The following is a 12,877-nucleotide window of genomic DNA, read 5'->3' on the forward strand; positions in this document are numbered from 1 at the left end:
ACTTATAAACATCAAATCAAATTAGTTGTTAATAATCTCCATAAATCACACCCTATAAAATATCACGCCCGGCGATGAATACTCGTCTTCCACCCCCTAGTTCCGCCCCTGCGAGGATATTATTAACATTAATATTAAATTGGAATTATGATTATAATTATTGGTATTGTGGTTTTTGTTGTTATCGCGGAGACACGAACGAGTAGAGTGCATATATATCACGGCGATGCCTGCGATCGTTATCGTGGTGCAAGAGAGGAGGGATTCAATTTTCTGATAAATAAAAGCGTTTGCGCTCCGTGTCCGCGTTGTCGATTTTCGTTAACCGAAGAATACCCCAATACGCTCACGCGCGCAAGAAGCATATATACGATCACGAGAGATATAAACTGTTTTATTTATAAACCTACACTCATGTAAATGCACACACACACACACACACATACGCGAGCGAGCGTATACTATTATAGCTACTGTTTACGGAGGGAACACATTATTATCTGCACCGTCCAGTCCAAGGCGTTTCCGATGTCAAATGACTTATTCACGGTTTTCGTAACACATTTTTAATTTTCTGAACGTTTTTTTCGCCTAAATTGGTACCCCTCTGGTTTTCCGATTTCCACTGCAGGTGCACTGTTTCGGATTTCTCCGGTTAAAATGTATTATTATAATCGCGAAAATTCATCAATGCCTTCACATTATCGTTTATTGAACACTCTGCATCTGAGTATTCACATGTTATTCCGTATTGTAGTTCGATTTGGTTGTATATTATTCTCATTGTTTCGCGCAGACGTACAATATTGAGATCCCAAGTAAATGGGATTTTTCCCCCGGTAGACATGCCTCTCCTCATGCCGATTTCGATGGTTATTACATTGTTAAACTCCAACATACTACCACTGGCTGCGCAATACCACAATATGTTTATTTGACAAGAATGACAGGCAAAATATACTTGGAATTTCAATACACGCAGGCTTGGTGTGTTCAAATATTTACTTAGGCGATAATGCGTATGAGGGGAGTGTTGTTGAAAAACGATATTTATTTTTCAGCGTTCAGAAAGAACAGTGCATATTATATTTAGAACATAGCCCGCTTTACGAGTGAATAGATATTGATAATCGGTAATAACTAATCAAATAATATTATACTGATTCAAAATACTCTACGTGTGCAGCAGTTGAACGCAAATATTGTAATTCAATAAAATGTTTAATGATTTTAATATACATCCGAATATTGCATTTATTACACTAGTGATATTAATTTTAATGTAATAAAACGCCTTAAACAAATTGTGTTTTTGTTACATACTACAAAAAGGATACATATCAATGACAAATCAGTTCATAATATGAACTGATATTATCTTGTACTATCTAAAGTAAGATACTGTTTTTTTTTTATTTCAATTTTCAGCGCTTACCCGCAAAATTTTATATCACTTTTGATAGCTAAAAATAGTACTTTACATAATAATTCGACGAAAAGTTCAATAAGATTTCAGAATCATATTATTTTGCCAAATGTAACAAATATCATAGTCTCAAAAAGAAAAATACAACATGATATAGATTTTTGGGAATTTAGCTTTACTGCAATAAGAATAAGATATTGATTTTACAATTAAGTGTTTTTTATGTATTTTAATATATTTACGGTTATAAGAAAGCTCAAAAAAGATTCTTATACATTTTTATCTCATACATCGAAAATTGAACGTGAATGAATATTTAAATAAGGTCATTTTTCGAATTTCTTTATAAATTCTAAATTACGAGTCAACTCTGAACAAATTTTCAAAAAAGCTTATAAAAGCATTTAAATTTAAATTATAAATACAACATAATCCTTTGACGAGTTAAACGAATATGTGACCAAAAGGATTTCATTGTGAACATTTTAAGTCAGTTATAAAGTTATGGAATATCAAATAATTGTGGTGTATTTCAAACTCTACAGTCGGGTTTGAAAACAAATGATAATGCTTATATTAGAACCAATTATACTTTTATAGTTTTGTATATTATATATGTATCTAATATGCGTTTCGTGTCAATCGAGTGTTAATAAAAATTAAACAATTATATTTCCTTTTGTACTTTAAACAATCAAGACACATTTAAATCGATCAAGAAATAAGTATTCTGAGCATATACTTCATCGATTAATATTCGTCTATTGTAGCCCCAAAATTGTTTACAAGAATTGGGAATTCTGATAGTCAACCTCGACCGCGAGAAAGTCAGACCACGACAACCATTTACTTAAGGTCAATAGGGGACTACCGACCTTAAGTGATTAATTATACAATAATCTCATACGTTGTAAAATTCGTATAAATGTACTAATATTATGGTTTATTTGATTACAGGGTTCGCTTCACCTAAGAGACCCACGCAAAATCCGGAAACCGATCCATTGCCAACATTTGGTTCCCAAGGAAAAAGATTCAGAGTTGTCACGAACGACACCGTCGTACTCCCGTGCGATGTCATCAATCCGGGTGAGTAGTACTTGAAACAGTATTTATTTCAGACCTTCTATCCAGAGGGGAGGTACGTAGTATGACATAAGAGTTAATAATTAATAAATTAATACATTTGGGGAGTGGATAATACACAATAAATACATATTCCTTAGGGGTTAATATCCCCTCCCTGGTCAACCCCTTGAAAAAAACACAGACTTGAAATCATTAAATATAAAAAGGCGAATTTTTTCTCCCTCCCAAAGAATAACGGTCAAATAAAATGTAAAACTGTGTTAGTAAAATATATCGGTCGAGCCGGCGAAACTCGAGTAATAATCGAGAGTAATCGTGTCCTGAAGACATTTAAAAAGAACGACGGGTGTTTTTAATTTTTAATTTGTTCGGTGGTCTCTAATGTTAAATTTTCGTACATGCATGCTGATTTACATATTTAAGGTCGTTATACCGTTACAACAACGAAAAAATAGCCGTTTCGCCTGCAGAAACAAACTTAGAATTGCTATAAATTAACAGACTTGGGTAAGCACGCGAACCCAAGAAATAGTGAAACACCACTAGCTCAAAAGGGTAAAGGGAAATGTTATTTTTACACCTTGCCTTTCTTAGTACACAATTGTATACAAGTATAAGGAACTATTTTTTGAGGATGAAGGGGGAAGAAATGGTAAACACATAAAATAATATTTTAACAAATCTTTACAGACGAGTACATTTATCAATGATCGCATAATAAAAATATATAAAAATGTTTACAAAAACGTAACACTTAATTAGAAAACATAATGCCTCTTCTTTTTTTTAATATTCGTAATAATAATGAAACTCGTAATTTGGATGTATAACAAATTAAAATATTCGATTGTGACATATTTAGGTTTGTCAAAAATATGAAACGTTTACTCGAATTTAATTTGAAAAATTTTATGTAATATTTTTCATTATGTGTCCACAAGTCAAATAATAAGCTACCCAATATTTCAGCTTAAATAAACAATTTATGTATATTACAAACAATAAGGATTTTAACAAATCCCGATAGGGTTACACGCCGCGGCGTGCCGTACTAAATATAAATTCCTTTCTTAAAGTGTCATTAATTTTAATTTGATTAATTCTTAATTAAACAGGCACTTAAAATAGCTTAGTAAAAATTCTTTATACCATCTTAAATTCCTAATTACCCGATTCAAAGTTTTGTCATAAGCTGATAATCGTTTTATTTGTTCTACTTGACTTAAAAAAAAACTAAATTTTTCAATTTAAATCGGATCATCTATACTGACCGGTACTATAGTGGACATTTAAACTAAATATAATTTAAATCGGGTGTGGACACTTGCAACATTCGAAACGCCGTATAGTAACATCGCCGCGTAACTGTAACATCTGTGTGGACGTGAATGCGCAACACAGTCGCGCAACAAAAAATGATACGCGACGGAGTTACACTGCGTCCCGTCAGTTATCGGTAAAAATGTTCCGCATCAACAGATGTTACAAGTGTAGATACAACTGTGAAAAATTAATACAGGTCTAGAATTGAGTAACTAAAATAAAACTAGTCGCCAGTAAGTCATGAAGTCGATAAATATTGTTCATGACGTAAATCATTCGTTTGCAATATTATTATTAAGTATTGTTCGTTCCATTTATATTATTCAGTAAAATAATAAAATTAATTAAAAATCTATAACCACTGCAGAGAACCACGGGTAAGGATCGTATTCCGTGAAATTACACTGTTTGGTACTGATGGAACGCAGCGCAACATCGTAACAGTACAATACGATACGTTACAATACGATGTTGTGTTACGCGCAAATGTTTCTAGTATGGACCCGGATTTATACAGCTTATATAAGAAAACAATTTATTGATTCTCGATTACAATAGCTGAAAAAACGAAAATAGAAGCTAGAAATATAGTTATAGAGTTAGAAATGGTTTTAGTGACTAATCATTGAATAAACAGAATAGTTAAATTCAACATATTTTACCGATTGTGTTTATAAAAAGAAATTACTTTTTTTTTTATTATTATTATTACTAGTTCAAATTTAACTTTTTATTAAAAATATTTACGTTGAGATTTTTTACAGCCATATAAAAAAACTTACATTTTTCAATCAATCAAAAAAGAAATATAAACTTTATGGTGATGAACAGAAATAGTAATATAATGCTATCATATTTTATAATTTTATAATTATTCTCAAAACTATTGTAGATATAATTTCTCATGTTTGAAAATTATAAATCATTTTCAATCCCAACGTCCGTAATATTAATAAGATTTTGCCGCACAAGACAATTGTTGATATAAATAATTACTCTAACTCTTAAACATTAATTGGTTCGTAACACCAAATTTTATCAACGGAATGAAATACTAACACAAAAACTGTGAATAAAGTTCAACGTCATATATTTATACATTTGCGGGAGTATGTACGTGTGCGAGTGCAGATATTATTGACTTCTGCATAGTTGAAGCACTTCTTATGAAACACACTTAAATGTTTATATATATATATATATATATATATATCCATATTTATAAAGTGGTTTATCAAAATTCAAAATCTCATCCTTTATACATATATAAGTAGTGGATATAAAAGTTTTCTACGATTTTCTAAAGCAAAGAAAGGGGAAAATAATACGATAAGGAAAAAGTTCGAAATAAATCTTTAGTTATTTATGTCAAACTTTAACTATCAAATGATTTAAAGAGTCCGCCGCGAGATAATTCGCCTGTTCTAACGCATATCCATATTTTTCTGTGTATGGTCGTGCACACATGTGTATACTGCATTGGACTATCGTAAAATATGCTTAAGAACAAAAAAAGAAAACAAATCTTAAATCGCATGGTAATCGCTATTAAAAAGGTTATTTTCAAATGACTTTCGTTTAGAATTATATTTAATTTCTGCCGGAAGAAATTATTCCGTGAATGTTTATCCACAGTGTAAATCCAAGATTAAGCCATTAAAAGATAACCCTTGGAGCGTATTGATATTCAAAACATTCGCATGATATTGAACACTTTAGTTTTAAAACAATCATTGGCTTAATTTTAATTTTATGACAATAACGTCTTTTTTCAAAAAAAAAATTCAAAGTCCTTTTCAACTTTCTTATAGTTTCAGTAGAAGACAGTATTTTGTTATCGAACGAGGATACACAATAGAAACTGTTGAAAAATAAACGAATAATAACTGATTTTATAAGTCAAAATTTACCGTATATAGGAAATAAATAAAATACAAATAATTTTATTTTTATTCATCGAATCATTTTTGTTTAATATACCAAACTTAAGCCAATTATCGATAGCGTACCAAACGTTATTATAATTGAGTACTGTATAACTTCTTATTTTATTTTCTAATATTGTATACTCATAAGAAGTCAAAACATTTTGGAGTTTGTTCAGACAATATTCCCGTAAGGTCGTTGAGAATTCTATAAATATATATTCTTAAATTCTATTGTATCCCATAATCTTATTAAATTTCTTTTTTATTAAAATTAACGAAGTTAAATCATATAAAATTGTTTTTTATTATTTTACTTAAGTTTCTTATTTTACGATCGTTTTGTATTAAAATATTTTTACTCCCGTCGTGTTAACATAATATTATTGCTACCTTATAGTATAATTTTTTATATGATTATATCACAACAAAATGTTAATATTTTTGACCGGATATTCTATTGAGAAACGCTATTACCTTGAATACACAGTTTTAACGACATTGGTTGAATTTAATTTGGCTAGTGCTAATTTATTTACCATTGCTAACATGTAAATGTGTTGTGTATTTTTGAACATTAATATTTCGTCATAGACGACGACATAATAATATGACATTCAAAACTTTTGATTTGGTTTCATCTTATTTTAAAACCGTTGACATTATGTTAAATAAATAATATGTCGAATATGTATAATGTAGAAGGTAGTATGGTATAATATAGAGTGGGCATAGGCATTATTTATTAATCAACATGTTATATTATATTTTATAATTTTTTTCACTTGTTCAATTAACTGTAAATGTCACAATTTTTCCATGAAAATATTTTAACAAGATAAAACAAAAATTGCATACTCTAATCGGAGGCAAATTATTGTTAATTATGTTTTAACGTAATTTGAAATTTTAAACGTGAACCCAAATACATAAAAATTACGAATACTATCGACAAATATGTATTGATTTTATTATAAATTATTTATTTTGTAGTTCATAAAGTAATTAAATTGGATATAATTAGTATCATGTCACTAATTGCTAAATATCACATCAAATAAATTCTTTCCAAATTCGACTTTAAAACGTATTTTCAAACAAAACTTAATTAAAAATAACGAATACGATTAAAAAAAAACCCCTTACGATGACATATTAATAGAGAATAAATAATTATGATAAAAATATAACGATTTCATTAATTACCTAGGCAATATTATACAAAAGGACGTATCCAATAATGTCAAATGGGTTGGTAAAATATAAGTATAATACGATTACGTATGAATATAAGAAACTTCGACATTATTTTAATATTTAATTCATCATAATATATTATATATTACATATATATATATATATGTATAATAATTCTGGTTATTTTCCAATAGTCTTTGATGCTTTTGGTCCATTAGGAATTGTCCATTATACGGCGATTATTGTACGAGTAGATCAATGCAGATGTATTTTCAACAAAGGATCTGATAATGAAAATATAATGTCACAAAAAAAAAAGGTTCTACGTACAATGGTTTACATGCGTATTTAATAATATTTTTTTTCATTACAAATTCATCTAAACATAATGATTTTTTTTTTTTTATGTGTATTTTAAGTCATTAAAAAAAAACAGCTGTAGCTAATATTTCTGTACAATGTTTTAGAACATTTCAGTTTTTAGATTCATCGATAGAATAAAAAAAATTAATTAGTTTCGTACGTCCAACTCATTGCATCCACTTATCCGCAGTGGATTTGTGTTTACTCACGAGAATAGGTACTCTAATAAATAGCAATATTATCAATGTTAATAGAACGCACTCACATGTTATTTTTGTGGTTTTCGTTTATTCAAGCTCTGACAATTGTAGTAAACATTTTTTTGATAAGACCATCAGCTTTGTGGTTCAAATTACGTTAATATCACTCTGAACAACAAAAGAAAACGCTCTTGACAAAATAAAAAAATAAAATAGAAAAAAAATGATATTTTTAAGCCCTGATGAAAAATCTCCCCTACATCATTCATTTATGTGAGGGTCTCACTTATGGCGACTTGAACAGAAAAAAAAAATGATAATAAAACAGTAGTTGTATAACAATAAAAGTTCATCATATCTACCTAACACAGGAGGCCCCCCTTCTCGATGCTAATAATAATACCTGCCTAATGAAAAATTCTTTTCATAGCTTAATTTTACGCTCCGATTTTTTTTTAACCCTCTCTTCCACCCTCCCTCGCACTTCGTAGTCCTACGCGTCGTGTGTCGCGCTCCTCCTGCCCCCTACGCGAATATATATTATTCACTGTCCCCTGGTGCGACCTTTTACAATACGCCGTACATTCGGTCACTGCCATCGCAACATAATGCATAACGCGCGGATCGGTTGTACAACCGCCGACGCGCGCCGGTACATCACATGATATATGTTAAACAATAATTTCGTTTGACATATAAAGTGCAAGAGGTTTTCGTTTCGTTTTTCGCACCCGCCTTTGCGTTCTACCGGCCCGTAAACTGTAAAACATTGACCGATTGAACCGCTGGATATTGTTTCGTCACGTTTACCGACCACCAGTCGAAAACTACGCCGAAGGATACGAATCCGCGCGCGGGTTCACTAAATATTCCACTCATCGAACGGATTCAATGGAATCAATATTGGCCTCGGTTTTCATCGAATCTCTTTTGAGGATATTGCTGTTTAATGGAGAATAGTTTTAAAATCAAATCCATTATCCAATGTACTTTAATGTACAACGCAAACAAAGTAAAACTGACGCGTGCGAGACCCACACAAATAAATCGCATTTTTAACTTTGAAATAATATTGTTTTTAATTTCTTGTTTGAACAAACCATTAAAACCATTATTAAGCGATCCATGTGTAATGGTATAAATTCATTAGTACAAATTTGTATGTACTCTATGTTACATATTATGAGTAGGGTTTGTTTAGATAGAAAATGTTTTAGTGTTATAAATATTATTTTATGTACTTTTCTAAGTATTTTTTTTTATTTTTTTTTTTTTTACTTAGAAAAGTGTATGAAAGTATTTGCATAAGTAATTATTTACTTACATTTTTAGTTTGGTACAGTTATTTCTTATCATAATATTATAGTAGTAGTATAAATATGTTTTTTTCAGTTAATTTACTTACCTTTTATGGAAGTTCTTGTTGTCCTCCGGTTCTTACATCATCATTAATATTTTGAGTATTAGTTTAATTTTTTTGTTTCCTTAGCTTTAATAATGATGATTAACCTGAGTGTTTCGTCCGTAGGCATATACATCATAGTTCCCAACCTGTCAGTCGAAGTCCGATTCTAATCAAGAGCACATTCGGAATAAAAGTACATTCACCAAGAATTTTTCTCTGTTAAAAGATTAATATATCAACTTAACTCTTTTATCAGCGTATTGTTTTTCAACGTAGGCTTATGACCAGGGCCCAAGCAAAATCTACGCTACATACACTATTTTGTCTTCCTTCTCTATATAAGTCAACAAACCATGGAATAAGAGATTTTTTTTCAAATTAAAACGTTTAAACTATTTCAAATGAATATGATGAGCTAAGTTTACTTACTCTTGGTAATAATGAATATATTTTATTTACATTACATAATTTTTATGTTATGTAGTTATTCAATTAATTGTAAATCTATTTTCGTATTGTAAATTTAAAATAAAAATACTTTCGTGTTTTAATGGTACAACAGATAAAACTATTTTTGTTATTATCTTCTTGTATATTATTTTTCTATTTCTCTTTGTATCTATCTGCAAACTATAAATCTCACCATAGCATCAATTCGTATAAATTACCCATTCGTATAATTCATAGCCCAACAGTGTTTACACTTATATAGCAATGCATTTGTTTCAGTCTTCCACGAACTATTTTTTAAATCCAACACTTTTCCGATATCAACTTAGAAATTATTATCAAATTTTAGTTTATTGCTTTAGTTTTGAATATCTCTCTGCGTTAATTTATTTCACTGAATATGCTTTAGTTGCTATGGTGATAGAAATCCAACTCACTTGCAGCATCGTTCTCCTCTACCACATTTCAAAGCTTTCGAGGATTCGTTGTTCTGTTTTATTTAGTATCTAGATTTCGAAACCGTATAGCGCCACACTCCATACGTATAATTTTATGAATCCTATTATGACTTGAAAAAAAAAATTATATTTCATATCACAAAAATTGTCCCTCAAGTATGAATATGGTACAATATAAAATACATACAGGTATATATAAATATATACTATAAACTATGTAAAGCGCGTTCGACGGCTTCCGGTGTAATACTATACGAATATAAACAGACATACTATTGTCTACTATTGTTTCACTCCAGTGCGAGAAGGTGAATCAAAATTTTACCGATCTAAAATATAAAATTTGTCGTCGTACTTTAAGACCCCTAAGGATCTTAAATATACAATATACAATTAAATACATATTTTAAAAACTCGACGATTTATTTTGGCTTTCATTCCCGACACCACTTGAAACTACCTATACAACGTGTGCCACTTAAAATACACCACTACAACGATGCTTATATATATATATATATATATACATTATTATTATGCACCCAAGACATGGTGTGGATCTACGTGGTCCTTAAATCCAATGACCGGACTGGATTAAAAGTTTGATCAGAAGACCCAAAGTCGAATCGACTTGTATACGGGTAAACCCTCTTTTATAGGCAGAACCGAATAGTAATCGAAACGGATTTCTATAACGTCTTTGAAATTGGATAGAACGAGAAAGAGGGGCTTGAGTCGATGCTGATGCGCCGATTATTTGAACCGACCACGGATCGCGTGCAGGTAATTTTTTAGCAGCGAACATAAATGATTGAATGGTCTGATTAAATATTAAACTCAGGTTACGTCATTTCACATGTCAGTCGAACCAAAGAGAAGCAAGATTGCGATAATAATTTACAATATGATGTGATAGCCCACGAGTAGAAATGAAATTTTGATGTACCTATATAATAATATGAATTCCTTTGTATGTCCCATACATGTCGAACTGACATAAGCTTTGTTGAGTTCACGAATAATAATTTGAATATTGTCAAATCCAAACGATTCGTACAAAATAAAAATTATAAAATTATGACACATTTACAATTGCATAATCATTTTATTTATTTATTTAAATTATCTACCCGTGTACATAGAACTTGAAATAATATAACTATAAATTATAATGTGCACAATAGTTAAAAGTAAAATACATGAACATTAATTTATTTTACGATTAATATTAACAGTATTGTATTCATTAATACGTTAATAAAATATGGCATAGATTTACATAGATATATATATATACTATAATCAAACCAACAAACAAAATATCGTACAGGTCCTTTCATTTATGTTCTTACGGCTTTCAACGTTCGAAATAATCAATTTTGAGATATCAATATTTTAACCAAAATCTAAATGGATCCGTGAGCTATAAATAAAAGTATTGAAAATATTAGAAAATAAGGGACGTAATACAAAATTAAGTAAGTTTATCTTTTTTTATGCCTCCCAAATAAATTTTCAGTATAAGAAATTCAATTGTACTGATTTTATACTAAACATTCATAAATATTAATTGCAGTTTGAAAACAAATCAATAACATTATTAATAAATAACAATGTAATAAATGATCTTTTTTTTTCAAAAAATTTATTTTTGTTGGAACTTAATGATACGTTATTGACAACAGAATATTTTAAGAACAAAATACATAATTGGTATAATATAAAAAAAGCTGAAATCGTATTTCAACATAAATGTGTATAATTTATATAACTTCATTATGAATATATAACTAGCTTCATAATTATAGGGAGGATTTTTTCAATTAAACAAACTTATTTTTAAAGTTGTACTCAACACGCATATTATGACACATGTTGAATGTTTACAATACAATAGATATTTGTTGCTTATTTCAATGTAAGTATACTCATTATTATTTATGCGTTTTCAAACATTGTTATGTAACATTTTAATACCCGACCGATTACATAATATTAAAAGAGAAAATTAAAAAAAAAATGTATGTATAAATAAATAAATATATATATATATATATTAAATACCATTTCTACAAAATATTTTATTGCGGATCATCATGAAAATAATTAAAAGTAATATTTGTAATTATTTTTAAAATATTTCACAGTGAAATATTTTATTGAAATGGGATTTAATAAATGTATTGTCATGAGGAGGGGTAATCAAATATCTACCTACCATTTTAAATGAGTTGTTTTATTCTTTGCAGTTGTTTCTAACTATAACGATTAATTATACTGATCAAATATACATATTCTAGAAGAATAATTATTCTAAAACATTCAGAAAATTCTATTATTTTAAACGTTAACCCAAATTTAAACTAAAAAAAAAATGTGGAAAAAAGAATACCAGTCACGATAACCACATAATATATACAAATCAAAAATATTGGTAAGATCTAACAAAATAATAAAAATAAATTTTGCTAATATTAGTTTGATTCGATTGTTCACAATTTAATAGTTTGATTGTATATGTAGTCTAAAGATATATATAACATCAATCCTAATCACCATGTAATATATAGTTATACGTTTTCGTGTACGTTAAACCGTTTAAAACAATAATATTACCATTTAACAAAGTCATAATATTTATTCAACATGTATACAGCGCTACTATGGAATATTAATAAACTTTGTCGCAAGTTAGTCACTTGTAATAAATTTGAAATCGATGATAAATCATCAGTAACCCGTATCCAGAAAAACGTTAGTCGTCCCATTCGTCTTCTTTGGTTCGATTCTCTTATACCGTACCGCACTTATTTAATCTAATCTGTAAAGGGATAATATTTTATTACATGGAAGTATAATACGCAGTATATAGATCCTTTGTCCGAAAAATCGTTTCACGCATAAAACAAAAAAAAAAAAAAATGAAAATCGCATCATTTTAATAAACCATTTCTATACGCTATATGTATTCTAAATTTAAAACATGTAGACCCGAATAAAAACGTAGAAACAAAAATTACTGTGCGTCTGCAATAAAAATG

At 29.1% G+C, this 12,877-nt stretch overlaps 1 protein-coding gene across 2 annotated transcripts in view; it reads left to right on the plus strand.

The window, feature by feature from the left end:
- The window catches only part of LOC112681973 (neural cell adhesion molecule 1), a 201,471-nt gene that overhangs the window by 160,419 nt on the left and 28,175 nt on the right, over positions 1 to 12,877 (plus strand). For both annotated transcript variants that reach the window (XM_025552371.1, XM_025552380.1), the window contains exon 2: positions 2,384 to 2,515. In XM_025552371.1, coding sequence (XP_025408156.1) covers positions 2,384 to 2,515 — 132 coding nt within the window. The remainder of the gene's footprint in view (positions 1 to 2,383; positions 2,516 to 12,877) is intronic.

Source organism: Sipha flava, unplaced genomic scaffold (genome assembly GCF_003268045.1).
Source record: "Sipha flava isolate LNK unplaced genomic scaffold, YSA_version1 103_pilon_pilon, whole genome shotgun sequence".
Classification (NCBI taxonomy): domain Eukaryota; kingdom Metazoa; phylum Arthropoda; class Insecta; order Hemiptera; family Aphididae; genus Sipha; species Sipha flava.